This window comes from Emys orbicularis, chromosome 10 (assembly GCF_028017835.1).
Source record: "Emys orbicularis isolate rEmyOrb1 chromosome 10, rEmyOrb1.hap1, whole genome shotgun sequence".
Classification (NCBI taxonomy): Eukaryota; Metazoa; Chordata; order Testudines; family Emydidae; genus Emys; species Emys orbicularis.
In genome coordinates, this window is record NC_088692.1 from 49,556,314 (window position 1) to 49,570,266 (window position 13,953).

Sequence of the window (13,953 nt, forward strand, 5' to 3'; positions counted from 1 at the left end):
CGCAAGAGTGTCAGGGCTTGAAACCCCGAAAGCGTGGCTTACATCTGGCACTGGGGTGAGTCCCCCACACTGGGTGCTGGAACCCACAGAAACAACAAAAACAATGTTTTGTTTACTAAGAAACTAACTAATTGACTGACTAACTACACTAACGATACACAGGTGCTATATGCAGATAACAGGAAAGATTTGCAGAAGTAAGGCCAGGGAGCTCCAACAACCATCATTGGCCACAGGAAGGAACTGAGGAGGGTCTGGTGTAGGAGGGTCTGCCCTTTATGCCTACACGATGTGTGTGAGGCAGCAGAGGGCACTCAAGCTGTCCCAACAAGTACTGCTATAGGTAAAAACTCTCTGACAACTGTGCACGAGAGCACAGACAGCCCTAGAGTGGAATGGACATGTGCGATCACTTGAAGAAGAATGTAATTTCACCTGCTTGAATGTGACTCCGAGGTAAATCAGGAGACACTGGAAACACATTTACATAAAAGGTAAACAAAGCCTTGGTGTTGCACATCACCTCTGCATTTAGAACACTTGTTCTGTGGCTTGCACTGATGGAACCCAGAACAGCCTCAGGGGGATGCCCTGAGTCATCCGTCCTGATTGCTGCGAGGAGCGGAGGGCCATCCCTCCCAGTAGGTGTGAAATGGGCCCGTGTTGGTGCCGGTTGGGCCTGCTGCTGCTGTAGATGGCTAGCGCCTCCCACAAGGGGAGCACACTCCTGGGACACGTTCCCCACACAGCACTTCAGCCCCTGCTCATGCACTGTCACTCAGCCCACACAGGCTCCTCCCTCTGGGAAGGGCATGGCACTGAGCTGTCTCCAGCAGCATTTGACATCCCTCCAGTGTCTCTGTGCCCAGGATACAGCATCAAGCCAGTCTGTGGTGCTCTGTCCCCATGCTGGAGCAAGTAGGGTCCAGGCATGGCTGATTCCTGCTGGCTACAGGATCCCAGGCAGGACTCTCTTCCTCACTGAGTGAGTGTCCTTCGGCAGAGCAAAGACACCCAGATCCCCCACTTTATGATGGTCAGAAATACAATTCCCCAGAGGGCTGCCAGACAGACACTCTAGAAACAGAGTGATATGCCCATTCTGCAGCTCATTCCCAACCCGCCTTTCAACACACTCTGCCCCTTGCCTGGCCCCTGAACACACCTACCCCGACAGCACTACCCCAGGCTTCCATCCACCCGCCCAAACACTCCCAGCTCCCCTCCCCACCATCCCAAATGTACATCCCACCCTCTCTACACACCGAGCCCCTCAGCCTCTCCTGGACATATACCCCCTCCCAAACCTTACCCACACAACACACACCCCACCCACACTACACGACCCCCACCTGCACACTGTTCCTCCTTCCTGCCCAACCACTGGCATTACTATTTCTGCTGCCCTTTCAATCCTGCTGAAGAAAGGGGCTGAAGGGAAGTTCAGGACACTGGCCTAAGGTCCCCAGCCAAAGACATGAAGGAGCTCACCGCAGGTCTGCAGAGCAGGAGTCGGATGTCGGTGACGTGCGGAGGGGGAGCCTGCAGCTTTGCACTCACGTGCATTACGTTAGAAAAGACCACCTGGAAGCGTAGCTCCACTTGGATGCCACATGGAAAAGTCAGTGTCTCCTTCAGCAACTCTGTAAGTGAAACAGAGGAGTCGTCATTGCAGAGGCCAGAACGCACAGCACACCAAGCGCTCTCTGTCTCATTGCTGTGCCACTGCCAGCAGATGGGAATGATTCATAGATTCTAAGGGACCACTGTGATCACCTAGGCTGACCTCTGTAACACCAGCCAGAAAACTGCCCCACAATAATTCCTAGAGCAGACCTAACATCCACCCTTGACTGAAAAATTGTCAGTGATGGGGAATCCACCATGACCCTTGGGAAATTGTTCCAGGGGTTAATTACCCTCCCTGTTAAAAATGTATGCGGTATTTCCAGTCTGAATTTGTCTAGCTTCAACTTCCAGCCATTGTCTCATGTTAGACCTTTATCTGCTGGACTGAAGAGACCATCATGAACTATTTGTTCCCCGAGTAGGTACTTGTAGTGGGGTGGCTGCCCCACTCCAGTAAAGAGGGGTTAAAAGCAGCCCTGGAGAGGGCTGCGGCTCTGAAAGGTGGGCTGATTGGCAAAGCAGCCACAGCTGTGGCCAGCTTAATCAGGGCCCAGCTGGCCCTTATAAGAGTGCTATAGGCCAGAAGGAGTGGCACTCTCTCTAGCTTCTTGGGAGAGAAGGACCTAGCTGCTGGAGAGAGAAGGGTACCTGAAGTGGAGCAGGGCTGGGGAAGGGCAGAGGGAGCTGGGGAGCTCCAGCCTAGAAAAGCCCCAGGCTGCAGGCCTTAAAAAGGGCTTACAAAAAGGCACTGGGGCTGCAGAGGGGCAGCCCAGAGATAGGCAAAGGCAGCAGGTCCTAACCCCCTTGCTGATGATGAGTGGTTTAGAGACTACAGTCTGCCCCAGAGAGCGGGGACTAGATGACGACTGGCAGTCGCCACTGAGGCAAGGTGGGTTTAGAGGGTTGGGGGTTCCCCAGGGAGGGGAGATCCAGATTGGGGGTTACTGCTGGGGCAGAATCCCAGGGCAAAGGGCACCGGGTCCGGGAGGGAGACACCGGCCTGCAGAGGGTGCTCCAGGGTGGAAGAGCTAATTCCCAGGACGACCAGCAGGAGGCGCCGTGCCAGTGAGACGTCGCCCCGCCACAGTACTGTTTTAGGGTAAACTTGTAGGCCTCATTACCACTTGTGAGTTCAACTATAAGAAGTGAGTGTAAGTTCATAAGATGTCACAGGAACCTGGAACAGCAAATGTTAGTGGGGAAAGACATGAAAGGGAGACAAACAGACTGAGCTAGTCCGAACAAAAAGGACTCAAGGACTGTGTTAAGATCATTCTTGGTTTACCAAGCATGATTTTAACACAGTCCTTGAGTGTGAAACCAGAAATTAGTGAACCAAAGTTGGTGCTTTGGAAAAGAGACCTAATTAGTGGACAAAATAATGAGGGGATGGACTATTCTGCCCATCACTCCCTTTTGGGGTCCTTGAAGAAAAGAGACTTTGGGAGAAAAATTGGCTACTGGGATGAGATTCACAATCATGACTGCCACCCAAACCATCTCCTGGGACCCCAGGCCTTCATCATCCTGATCCTGAGAGATGTCCTGACTGGGCAGGGCCAGAGAAAAGGACTCAGATGACATCACCACATCCACCAGCTCCAGCTGATTCCCAACCACCACCTGGGATGAAATGGGATTGGATCTTAATAATAATGACAGCTCCAGCCCATCTCAACTAACTTCTTCTCTGTTCTCCAAAAGGACAGTTATTACCAGCTTTGATACCATCTTAGAGACTGTCAGACATGAGGATTCTTCCTTCTAAAAACTCTCTCCAGCTAACAAAGGGAACAAGGTATACTGTTAAAAGGAAAGCCTTATTTAATACTTTATATTGTAAAGGCTTTAACTGTGTCCCCCTCTTTTCTTTATCTTTAATAAAAGGTTAAAGGATTTTTAATGGTGTTTGCCATGGGACTAAGTAGGCTGAAGTCTCCGTAGACCAAACCCCAAGCCTTAACACTATTTAATGCTGGACAGTGACTGGGTTATGTTAATGCCTTTAGTCTTACATCTAAATTAATACAACAGTGCTTATAGATTGTAATCAAGTCACCCCTTAAGCATCTCTTTGTTAAGTTAAATAGATTGAGCTCCTTCCGTCTATCAATATAAGACATGTTTTCTAATGCTTTAATCATTCTGATGACTCTTCACTGAACCCTCTCCAATTTATTAACATCCTTCTTGAACTGTGAACACCAGAACTGGATGCAGTATTCCAGCAGCGGTCACGCCAGCGCCAAATACAGAGCTAAAATAACTTCTTTACTCCTACTTGAGATTCCCGTTTATGCATCCCAGGATTGCATTTGCCCTTTTGGTCACTGTGTTGCACCAGCTGATTATCCACTATGATCCTCAAATCTTTTTCAGAATCCCTATTTCCCAGGATAGAATCCCCCATCCTGTAAGTATGGCCTACAGTCTTTGTTCCTAGATATGTGTGACAGATTATACCCCGGTGTTCACACCCTACATGTTGTTGTAATAATTTTTGTACAAGATATGCCTTTTAAGGTATCATTTGAAAACTCGTATTTGCTGGTCAGTATCATCCTGATAAAATATGTGTGGCAACATTGTACGTAAAGTTATAACATTTCCCTGTATGATGTTATTAACACATGTTCCAAACCCCACAGCTCTGCTCAAACAGAGGTTGGCAAACAGGTCTGTCCTAAACAAAAGAATGTGGGTTCTGCTTAATTTGCCTTAAGCAGTAAACAGAGTCATCAAGACGAAGGGAAACAAAGGACGCTCAGGTGAGAAAAAGGGAACATCTTTCCACATAGACTCTCTGCCTTCTAGTGCCAAGCCGGAAATGTTTTTCAAGAGAGGGACTGAAACTTTAAAAAGAACAAATACCCCCAGGCACCCTCCCTCTCTCTGCCTGCCCATCACATTCACTACAATTGAAGCAACAAAGGAAGCAGTCGTTGGACTCTGGGGGATGGGTACTGGTCAGTAAGACTGCTGAAAGAAAGCACATGGTGAGAAATTTTGCATGAATCTGATATAGTTTGTTAGGTATTAGTAAACATTTTATCTTTTTATCATTTTATCTGACATGCATCCGACGAAGTGGGTATTCACCCACGAAAGCTCATGCTCCAATACATCTGTTAGTCTATAAGGTGCCACAGGACTCTCTGCTATTTTATCTTTATTTTCCTTGTAACCATTTCTGACTTTTATGCCTCATGACTTGTCCTCACTTAAAATCTCTCTTTGTAGTTAACAAACTTGTTTTACTGTTTTATCTAATCCAATATGTTTAAACTGAAGTGTCTGAATAACTATTTGAGATAATAATCTGGTGCATTATTCTCTTTAAGGAATAACGGACTTAAAATATTTTGTACTGTCCATAAGAGGGCTAGGCAGAACACAACATACATTTCTGGGGGGAAATATGAGTCTGAGGGTGTGTTGGGGTCACCCTGCAGTATAACCAAGGCTGGTGAGAGCCAGAGTATAACTCAAGTATGGCTGGCAGACTGCAGACACACACAGATACTTCGGGTGTGACTTCTATGCTGGTGACTGTTTGTGAGTGACCCAGGTGGAAGATACTTTAGCAAGGCATTGTAGGAACATAAGAACGGCCATACTGGGTCAGACCAAAGGTCCATTTAGCCCCAGTATCTTGTCTTCTGACAGTGGCCAATGCCAGGTGCACCAGAAGGAATGAACAGAACAGGTAATCATCAAGTGATCCATCCCCTGTCACCCATTCCCAGCTTCTGGCAAACAGAGGCACCCAAGGTTGCAGGGCAGGGGTGACACAGCTGCTCATTAGTCTGGATTGTACCTTGGTATGTCACAATATGCATTTACATTTAGCTGTAATAAAATGCACATTGGTTGCTTGCGCCCAGTTTACCAAGCAATCCAGATCACTCTGTACCAGAGACCTGTCCTCTTCATTATTTACCACTCCCCCAATTTTTGGGTCATCTGCCAACTTTAGCAGTGTTTTCTTCCAGGTCATTGATAAACATGTTACATAGCGTAGGGCCAAAACCTGATCCCTGTGGGATCCCACTAGAACCACACCCATTTGATGATGATTCCCTGTTTACAATTACATTTTGAGAGGGTGCCCCTCCTGTACCATCTGTTATTTTCTCTGCCTACAGTGCTTGAGTTACCCCTGCAATGTGAGAAGGTATGTATAGTTGTAAATTGCTGGCTCGAGGCCATGGCTGGGCAGTGATCCCTGGGAGACTCCTTGTGACCTGCCCTGGCCCAGCCTGCTACACTGGGTACCAGTGGATTGATCTCCTCTTTGAGCCTGCCACTCCCATTCTGCAAATTCCCTGCTGCTGCTGCTGTTCTCTTTGCCCCATCCCATTATTTCCACTATAATTCCCTGGACAGGAATCGCTTTAGCGTTCAGTCAGCAGCTGAGTCACCTCCTCACAAGCTTCCTGCTTCAATCACAGCAGGACCTGAACCTGCCAGGAAAAGCCTCTTGCTCAACAGTGGCAGCGGGACCTCCCCTCTATTTGCTGCTCCCCACACCCTGGGTGCTGCCGCTCCTTCTCCCCCATCTGACTCTTATGGAAAGAGACCCTTAGGCCCCCCACCTCACTCCGTGCCGTACGCCCAGACCCCAGCAGCAGCCCTCTCTGGATTCACCCACCCCAACCCCTTCCCAAAATGGTTCCCACAGCTCTGCTAGCCCTCTCCATGGCCTGGACCCCCTCCTGGAGTGGGTGGCAGAGAAGCAGCACCTTGAGGTGCTCCCTTATGGGGGGCAGTGTGACTGTGAACAGGGCGCAGCGTGAAGCAGGAGCAGGGAAACCCAAATACAACATTTTGAACTACTGATGTAAGACATATTTAAAAGGCCAGATGCTAATGTACCTTGCCTGAGACCGCATGGCTAAGGGCTCTGCACTGGTCTCTTACCATGGCTGTGTCCCCAGAGCTCCGCAGTCGGCCCAGTAGTGCAGACGGGGTCTGTCAGCGCCCGGGCTTCCTTCAGAGTGTGCTTGATCTCCATCACCTGCTTCCCAGTTACCAAGGGGTCCCGGCCAATGTCTGGGGGAGAAAGAGCTGCCTGAGGAATGGTTCAAAGGGAAAAGGCACAAAAGGTGCTGAGGCAACCAACTCCCACTGAGAGTCAGTGGGGTTTGGGAGCCCACTTCCTTTTCATGCCTTTGAATTTTCCCCCTAAATGGGAGGCCTGGCTCACACCATGCCTGCAACCATTCCGGTCTCTCCACATACACAGTTCCTGCTGCGCCCCATCACTCTCCTGGCCCAACTCAGAACCCCACACTGTATATTCTATGAGCTACTGAGCAGTACTGCACCCGTGAGCCAAGCGAAGGGTGGAATATTAGGGTGTTGGAATATTCACCATCCCATTCCTTACAAATCCTAGCAGCTTGTTTGGTTTCTGAACCGCACCTGCACACTGAGCAGAGGTTTCACGTAGCTGCCTGCGGCAACCCCCAGGTCCCTGTCCCGAGTGAGTTCAGTCCATTGAGAATCCAGCAATGTGAATGAAGAGTTCAGATCACTCCTCACCTCACATTTGTCGCACTGGATTTCAACTGCCACTGAGTCATCGGCAAACGTTGCCACCTCACTTCTCCAGATTATTCACAAATATGTCAAACAGCACCAGACTTAGTATGGGGACCCCACTGCTACCCCTGTGCCTTGAGGAACACTGACCATTCCTTTCTATGCTTTGCTTCTGTCTCAGCCCATTTCTGACTTGTCACATCTACACCCAATTAATTAATTTCCTTAATAGCCTCTTGCAAGGGGTTTTGCCAAGGGTGTTTGAAGGACTGGGTAAATGCTATCAGCTGGTTCTCCTTTCGTCCCTGCTTTGGTGTTGCCATGATTAGAGAACTGTAGTAGACTGCAAAGGCAGGATTTTCGTTTGCAGAGGCTGTGCTGGTTTATACCCAGCATGCCAGTTTCACCCAGGTGGTTTGTTGTTCTAATGAAACCAGTGTACTTTGTTCTGATGTGAGGCTTCCTGGCCTCTAGTGCCCAGGATCCCCTCTAGAGCCTTTTGTAAAGAAAGAGACATTGGCCACCCCCCTGGGTACTCACTGACTTTAACAAGAGATGGATTTTGTTAGTAGCTTGGCCCCTTCACTCTGATGCTCTTGGACACACTGTCCGGGCCTGGAGACTCACTGGCCTTTCATTTGTCTGTTTGTTCCATCTCCTCTTCCTTAGAATCCTCGATCAATGACTGTACCTCACCTTTACTACCTGGAACAAGTAGCTTCCAGCTTTAACTAAACAGCTTCCGGTGCAATATTTACCTTCCAACACATCCTCCAGCACGTGGGTCACTTTCTTTTCCTGCAGAATGTGCTTTTTCAGATACTTCACGAAGATCCCGGAGCTGAACTCCCCATCCTGCACTTCATAGGCTTCGGCATCTTCACTCCTTCGAAGGCAAGCACACGACCCTCAGCTGCTTGCCACACTGACATGGCGCAGGAGCACCCGGAAACCCCACAGACTCACTTTGATTCAGGATTCCCTTTCTATTGGCCGAGTTATTGCTTTGGCCATATTAAGAAGGACCCTGGAAAGTCAATTGCCAATTCTGGGGGAACAATACAGAATCCTTGCAAACTCAAGGGGCTGAAAAATTGGAGTAAATATGCTGCTCATTTGGATGAAGGAACATGAGCACCTGTATTTGCTTCAGAGTATTGGTCCTCTAATTATAAGGTTGCATCGAACTGATGGCTTTTCTGTAGTTTCTGTTGCTTTTTGCATTGTGAGCCACTGGGCGTATCTGCAGCATTTTAGTGTAATACAGAGACTTGTTTTAATGAAAATGAAACTGCATTGTATTGTTTCAGGGGCAGAGTTAGGACAGCTCAGCACTTCTGAAAATCTCCCCCCACAATGATCTCCTGGCCTTGGAAAAACTTCAGTGACTCATGGGGTGCCCTGTGCACTGCCCCACGGTGTGGCAATTGAATTATCCAATTGTAGCCCTGTTGGAGGAGCTGCCATCCAGAACAGCCAGCTCTGTGTCTAACTTTAGGATCCTGCGGCTCAGGCTGGATGTGTCCTGGGTTGTGGGGAGAGACTCCATTACAAATACTCACTGATTTTAGGCAACAAAAGAGTGTTACAATCTTAACTACAAAAACAACAAGGAGTCCGGAGGCACCTTATAGACTAACAGATTTACTTGAGCATAAGCTTTCATAGGTAAAAAACCCACTTCTTCAGATGCATGGAGTGAAAATTACAGATGCAGGCATTATATACTGACACACGAAGAGAAGGGAGTTACCTCACAAGTGGAGAACCAGAGTTGATCCATTGTCTACAGCCAAGCCCTAAGATACAACTGAATTTGCTCTAATCCCTCAGACAGAGACAAACACCTACAAGATCTTTATCAAGCATTCTTAAAACTAAAATACCCACCTGGGGAAGTGAGGAAACAGATTGACAGAGCGAGACGGGTACCCAGAAGTCACCTACTACAGGACAGGCCCAACAAGGAAAATAACAGAACACCACTGGCCATCACGTACAGCCCCCAGCTAAAACCTCTCCAGCGCATCATCAACGATCTACAACCTATCCTGGAAAATGATCCCTCACTCTCACAGACCTTGGGAGACAGGCCACTCCTCGCTTACAGACAGCCCCCCAACCTGAAGCAAATACTCACCAGCAACTACATACCATACCACAGAAACACTAACCCAGGAACCAATCCCTGTAACAAACCTCATTGCCTACTCTGTCCCTCATATTTACATCAGAGGACCCAACCACATCAGCCAAACCATCACCTGCACATCTACTAATGTGATATATGCCATCATGTGCCAGCAATGCCCCTCTGCCATTTACTTTGGCCAAACCGGACAGCCTTTAGGTAAAAGAATAAATGGACACAAATCGGACATCAGAAATAGTAACATACAAAAGCCAGTAGGAGAACACTTCAATCTCCCTGGACATTCTATAACAGATTTAAAAGTAGCCATACTTGAACAAAAAAACTTCAGAAACAGACTTCAAAGAGAAACTGCAGAATTAAAGTTCATTTGCAAATTTAACACCATTAATTTGGGCTTGAACAGGTACTGGGAGTGTCTGGCTCACTACAAAAGCAGCTTTGCCTCTCCTGGAATTGACACCTCCTCATCAATTACTGGGAGTGGACTACATCCACCCTGATCAAACTGGCCCTGTCAACACTGGTTCTCCACTTGTGAGGTACCTCCCTTCTCTTCATGTACATACAGATTGTCTGTATATAATGCCTGCATCTGCAATTTTCACTCCATGCATCTGAAGAAGTGGTTTTTTTACCCACGAAAGCTTATGTCCAAATAAATCTGTTAGTCTTTAAGGTGTCACCGGACTCCTTGTTGTTTTTGTGGATACAGACTAACACGGCTACCCCCTGATACTTGACAATCTTAACTGTGGATCAGCCACAGCTGCTGCCAGCACAGGGCTGTAGGGAGTGATGAGGGTACAGATCAGGAAAGCCAGAGAGAAAGTGTGAGAACCAGAGATCAGAGACAGGCCCTGTCTGCACTAGGGATGTCCAGCGGCAGCAGTACTAGCTGGCAAATGGAGACAGGGCCGTTGCAGCTTCTGGCATTCTCAGCACCTCCCCCTGTCAATGACACTTGATCTGATGGCCAGAGTTCCAGCCCCGCAGAAGCAAGAGCCTCAAGCCACAGCGCTGGGAAGTGCCAAAGGTCTCCAGCCATGAGCAATCAGCAGATACTTACGTGGCATAGCCATAAACCGTATTCCCCCAGGGCTCCAGCGGCTGCACCTGCGACAGCGCACACTGCGGGTTGTACCTAGACATGAAAGGATGTAACAGTGTGAACTGGGTGAAGGGGGATTCGCTTTCATACACCTACAGGATGGCCCCGTCTCTGGACACAAACAGAACCCATACGTTCAACGCAATGGCATCTGCTGAGTGACAGCAATGCACTTGACAGTTACATCAGACCCAATTTCCAAACACTTACCTGCAAGGAAAGCCATGGAGGATGGTGTAGCAATGGCCATGGGGTCTTTTCAACAGCTGAGAGCTCCCCCAGCCCAGCCAGACCCTGGGCTCTTTGTGCTGCCAGGGCTGAGCAAAGGGGAAAATGTCTGGCTGAAATCTGTAGGACTGATTCCTGGGTGGAGCTGAGGGTGCAGCTGGAAAGCAGCCATTTGGGGCTCTGATCCTGGGGCTGGTTTTCCACCAGCATAGTGTAGAGCTGCATCAGGACTCATAACAGCTCATATACTGGTTCATACTGGCCCCCCGGGACTACTACACTGGCGAGAATTGCTGGAACCCACACCTCTGCTCTTCCCCAGGGAGCTGGCTAGGCCAGCCAGCCGTCCACAATGCAGAGGAATTCCCCACTGTCCTATTAGGGCAGCTTCAGGGCTGCTTTGCTGCCACTGCAGTGCAGAGTGGCCTTGCTGTGGCCAAGGAGCTGGCCCATAATTCCCAAGATCAGGTAAAGGGTGTCAGGGCTGATTTGGTGTGAAAGGCCTGACTTCCACCACAAAGCGCCTGAGAGATCCTTTGTGCATGGCGTTAGTCACGGGGTCTACACAGGAGGTTGCTATCTGCAGCCTACTGGGGAAGAATTAGCTTTATGCAATATCTCTGGGCACTGAAGATACCTGTGCATAGGGAGGGCCTGGGTGTCTCTCATTTACACCAGGTTTACATCAGTGCAGCAGAGTCACTCCCAGTTTGCACGTGTGGAATTGAGATCAGAGCCAGGCCCAGAGTATTGTCCGCAGCAGTGTTATCTGCTCCGTTGTGATCTGGCCTGCTGAGGAGGAGGTACAGATGTCCCTGTTTCATGGAGGCAGCAGCAGATAGCAGGCTGTTTGTTTATAACTTGTTACTAGGAACGAGGGGGCCACTGGATGGCAATGTTTGTCTGGCTTGCACCTACCTTTCAAACACACCCAGAAGTGACAATGACAGGCATGAGGTACATTTCTAAATAAAATCAATGAATGGATAGATTTATCTGCCCTCAGCTGCTCCAGACAAACACATGAGTGGCTAGAGGATTCCAGACATGAGGAACAACAAGACGTCATATCTCAGAATTGGCTAGAGCCCTCACCAGCCCCACACAGCGTGCAGTGTGTATCTAATCCATGGGCTATGCTCAGCTGCTCTGGTGCAAAGCAGCTTGCAGATGGCAACACACACACACACACACACACACACACACACACACACACACACACACACACACACACACACACACACACACACACACACAGAACAGCCAGCCTCGTAATGGGAATGGAAAAATCGATTCTGGTTTGTTTGCCCTGACTGAGGACAAGGCTCAGCTGGAACATGTTTCCAGAGCATGACGGAACAGAGACATCCTTGGCAATGGAGATGATGGGCAGGGTTAGCGCCCAGACACTGGGCCTGATTCTCATCTCATTTACATCACTGTAGCTCACTGGCTTCAATTATTTACATGCCATGTAGGTGGGAGGAGATTTATGTCCATTTGTCTTAGGCAACATACCCTAGAAATGCCAAGACAATAATTGTGTTCTCACGTGAGGGTAAACCAGGAGCAATTCCACTGAATTCAATGGTGCGATATCTGTGTAAAGCAGGTACAAGTACAACTGGAATCTGGCACAAGGTAGCCCAATAGTGACAGCCACTTTGTCCTGATCTCCACAGTCCCAAGATCCCAAAGTGCTCAGATATCTCAGTGATGCGTACAGGCTAAAACCCAAATGGGAACTGCATCTACCAAATGGTTCATTTTAATGTACTATTTATGGCGCTGCTACACATAGGGCTTCAGCTTCAGAAATGTTGCAGAAATCCAATGTGTGAGCAGGTAAGGGAGGCGGGGTGGGGACCCACTCCTTAGTATCTGTCCTGGGCCCCAGTGAGTCTAACACTGGCCCTGCTAGGGAGCATGCTCAGTGCAGATGGAATGATCACAGATTTGAGCAACAAGCCTTTAACAAGCTCTACTTCAAATGTGCAAGTGGTGATTTTCTATGGCTTACAACTTGGCCAAATCTGGACGGATTTCCATGGAGACAACAAAAGACTCTTCTCTAACCCCAGGACCACCCCCTTGCCAAATTTCATGTTTCTGCTCCAAAGCATGAAGGCACTAAAGCTCTTCACAGGTAATCAAGGGCCACTACAAGTACGCATACCAATGGGACACTAATTTTTACATTTGCTGTATCAGGTCTCATGACTGGGGAAATTCGCAGGTATTATCAGTGTGGGCACTGGTTACCCTGTTTTACCCTGTTCTCTTTCCTATTTAATATAATTACTGTGTTGAAGTTATTGTGTGTGCTTGTGTTATTTCTTGGGAGTCTCCAACTATCTGGCAAGTTAAGTGGAGGTTACCCTGTGGTTACAATTTTCCTCCCAAGCTGCCCTGCTGACCCAGTCTGGAAGGAGCGAGGGGGGTGGAGGCACCACCAAATAATTGCATATGGGAAGAAAATAAAGAAGTTACACCTTGCTGAGCTGGAGGTGGGATCCAGAAGAACCCAGGCCTGTCCAACAAAACCTGTTAGGAGACCGGTGCTAAAAGAGGTAATCCGGTGGAGAGGGGCACTACACACATCACTGCCTACAGCCAGCCAGGGGAGGGAAAAGGGCAGAAAACTCCTCAGCAATTTGCTGAGCAGCACAGAGATAGTATGGCAATGGGAGCTAGAGGAAACCTTACAATCGAAAGATATTAATGCAGCTACATAGTGACGGCCTCAGGCCTAAGCCAGGTCCAAGCACATAGTAAACAAAGGACCTATTTGATGACATCTCTGACACATTACATGGGTTTGATTACCCATCAATGGCAAAATAAACCCACAGCCTTTTGCTGTTTGCTGGAGGCTGCTGCTGGTTGTTTGTGAGGAGCAGCTCCCATATCACCACAGGAATCTGAGTGCGTGAAGCGTGAGGCTGCGCTACTCTGGGGTGCGCTGCAAAGCAGCCAGAGGAACTGGTCATCTGCCATGGCGGGAAAAGATATGGGGGGAAACAAACAACCTAATGTGTCTTTAAAGCTCCATTTAATCTAATCTGGGACATAAATCCTAAAATGCATCAATCTGAAAGGCATGGTTATTGGTGTTAGGGAAAGACCCCAGCCTCCCGGATCTGGGCAGCCTCCTAGGAGGCTGAAGGGAAAATCAGTGCTTGCCTTAATGGTCCCTCTTTTTTACTGTGTCACAGTCCTGGGGAGGATGGTAGGGCTTGTGGCACCCATGGGAGGGCTACAGCTCCCGCCCAGCACCTGCTTTCACAAA

The 13,953-nt window shown here is 48.7% G+C and overlaps 1 protein-coding gene across 1 annotated transcript in view; it reads right to left on the reverse strand.

The window, feature by feature from the left end:
* The window catches only part of LOC135884235 (mucosa-associated lymphoid tissue lymphoma translocation protein 1-like), a 60,614-nt gene that overhangs the window by 20,506 nt on the left and 26,155 nt on the right, over nucleotides 1-13,953 (reverse strand). Inside the window, exons 9-12 of the mRNA XM_065411492.1 lie at nucleotides 10,395-10,469; nucleotides 7,932-8,059; nucleotides 6,550-6,681; nucleotides 1,492-1,643 (exon numbers count right to left, since the gene is read on the reverse strand). Of these exons, the coding sequence (XP_065267564.1) occupies nucleotides 1,492-1,643; nucleotides 6,550-6,681; nucleotides 7,932-8,059; nucleotides 10,395-10,469 (487 nt within the window). The remainder of the gene's footprint in view (nucleotides 1-1,491; nucleotides 1,644-6,549; nucleotides 6,682-7,931; nucleotides 8,060-10,394; nucleotides 10,470-13,953) is intronic.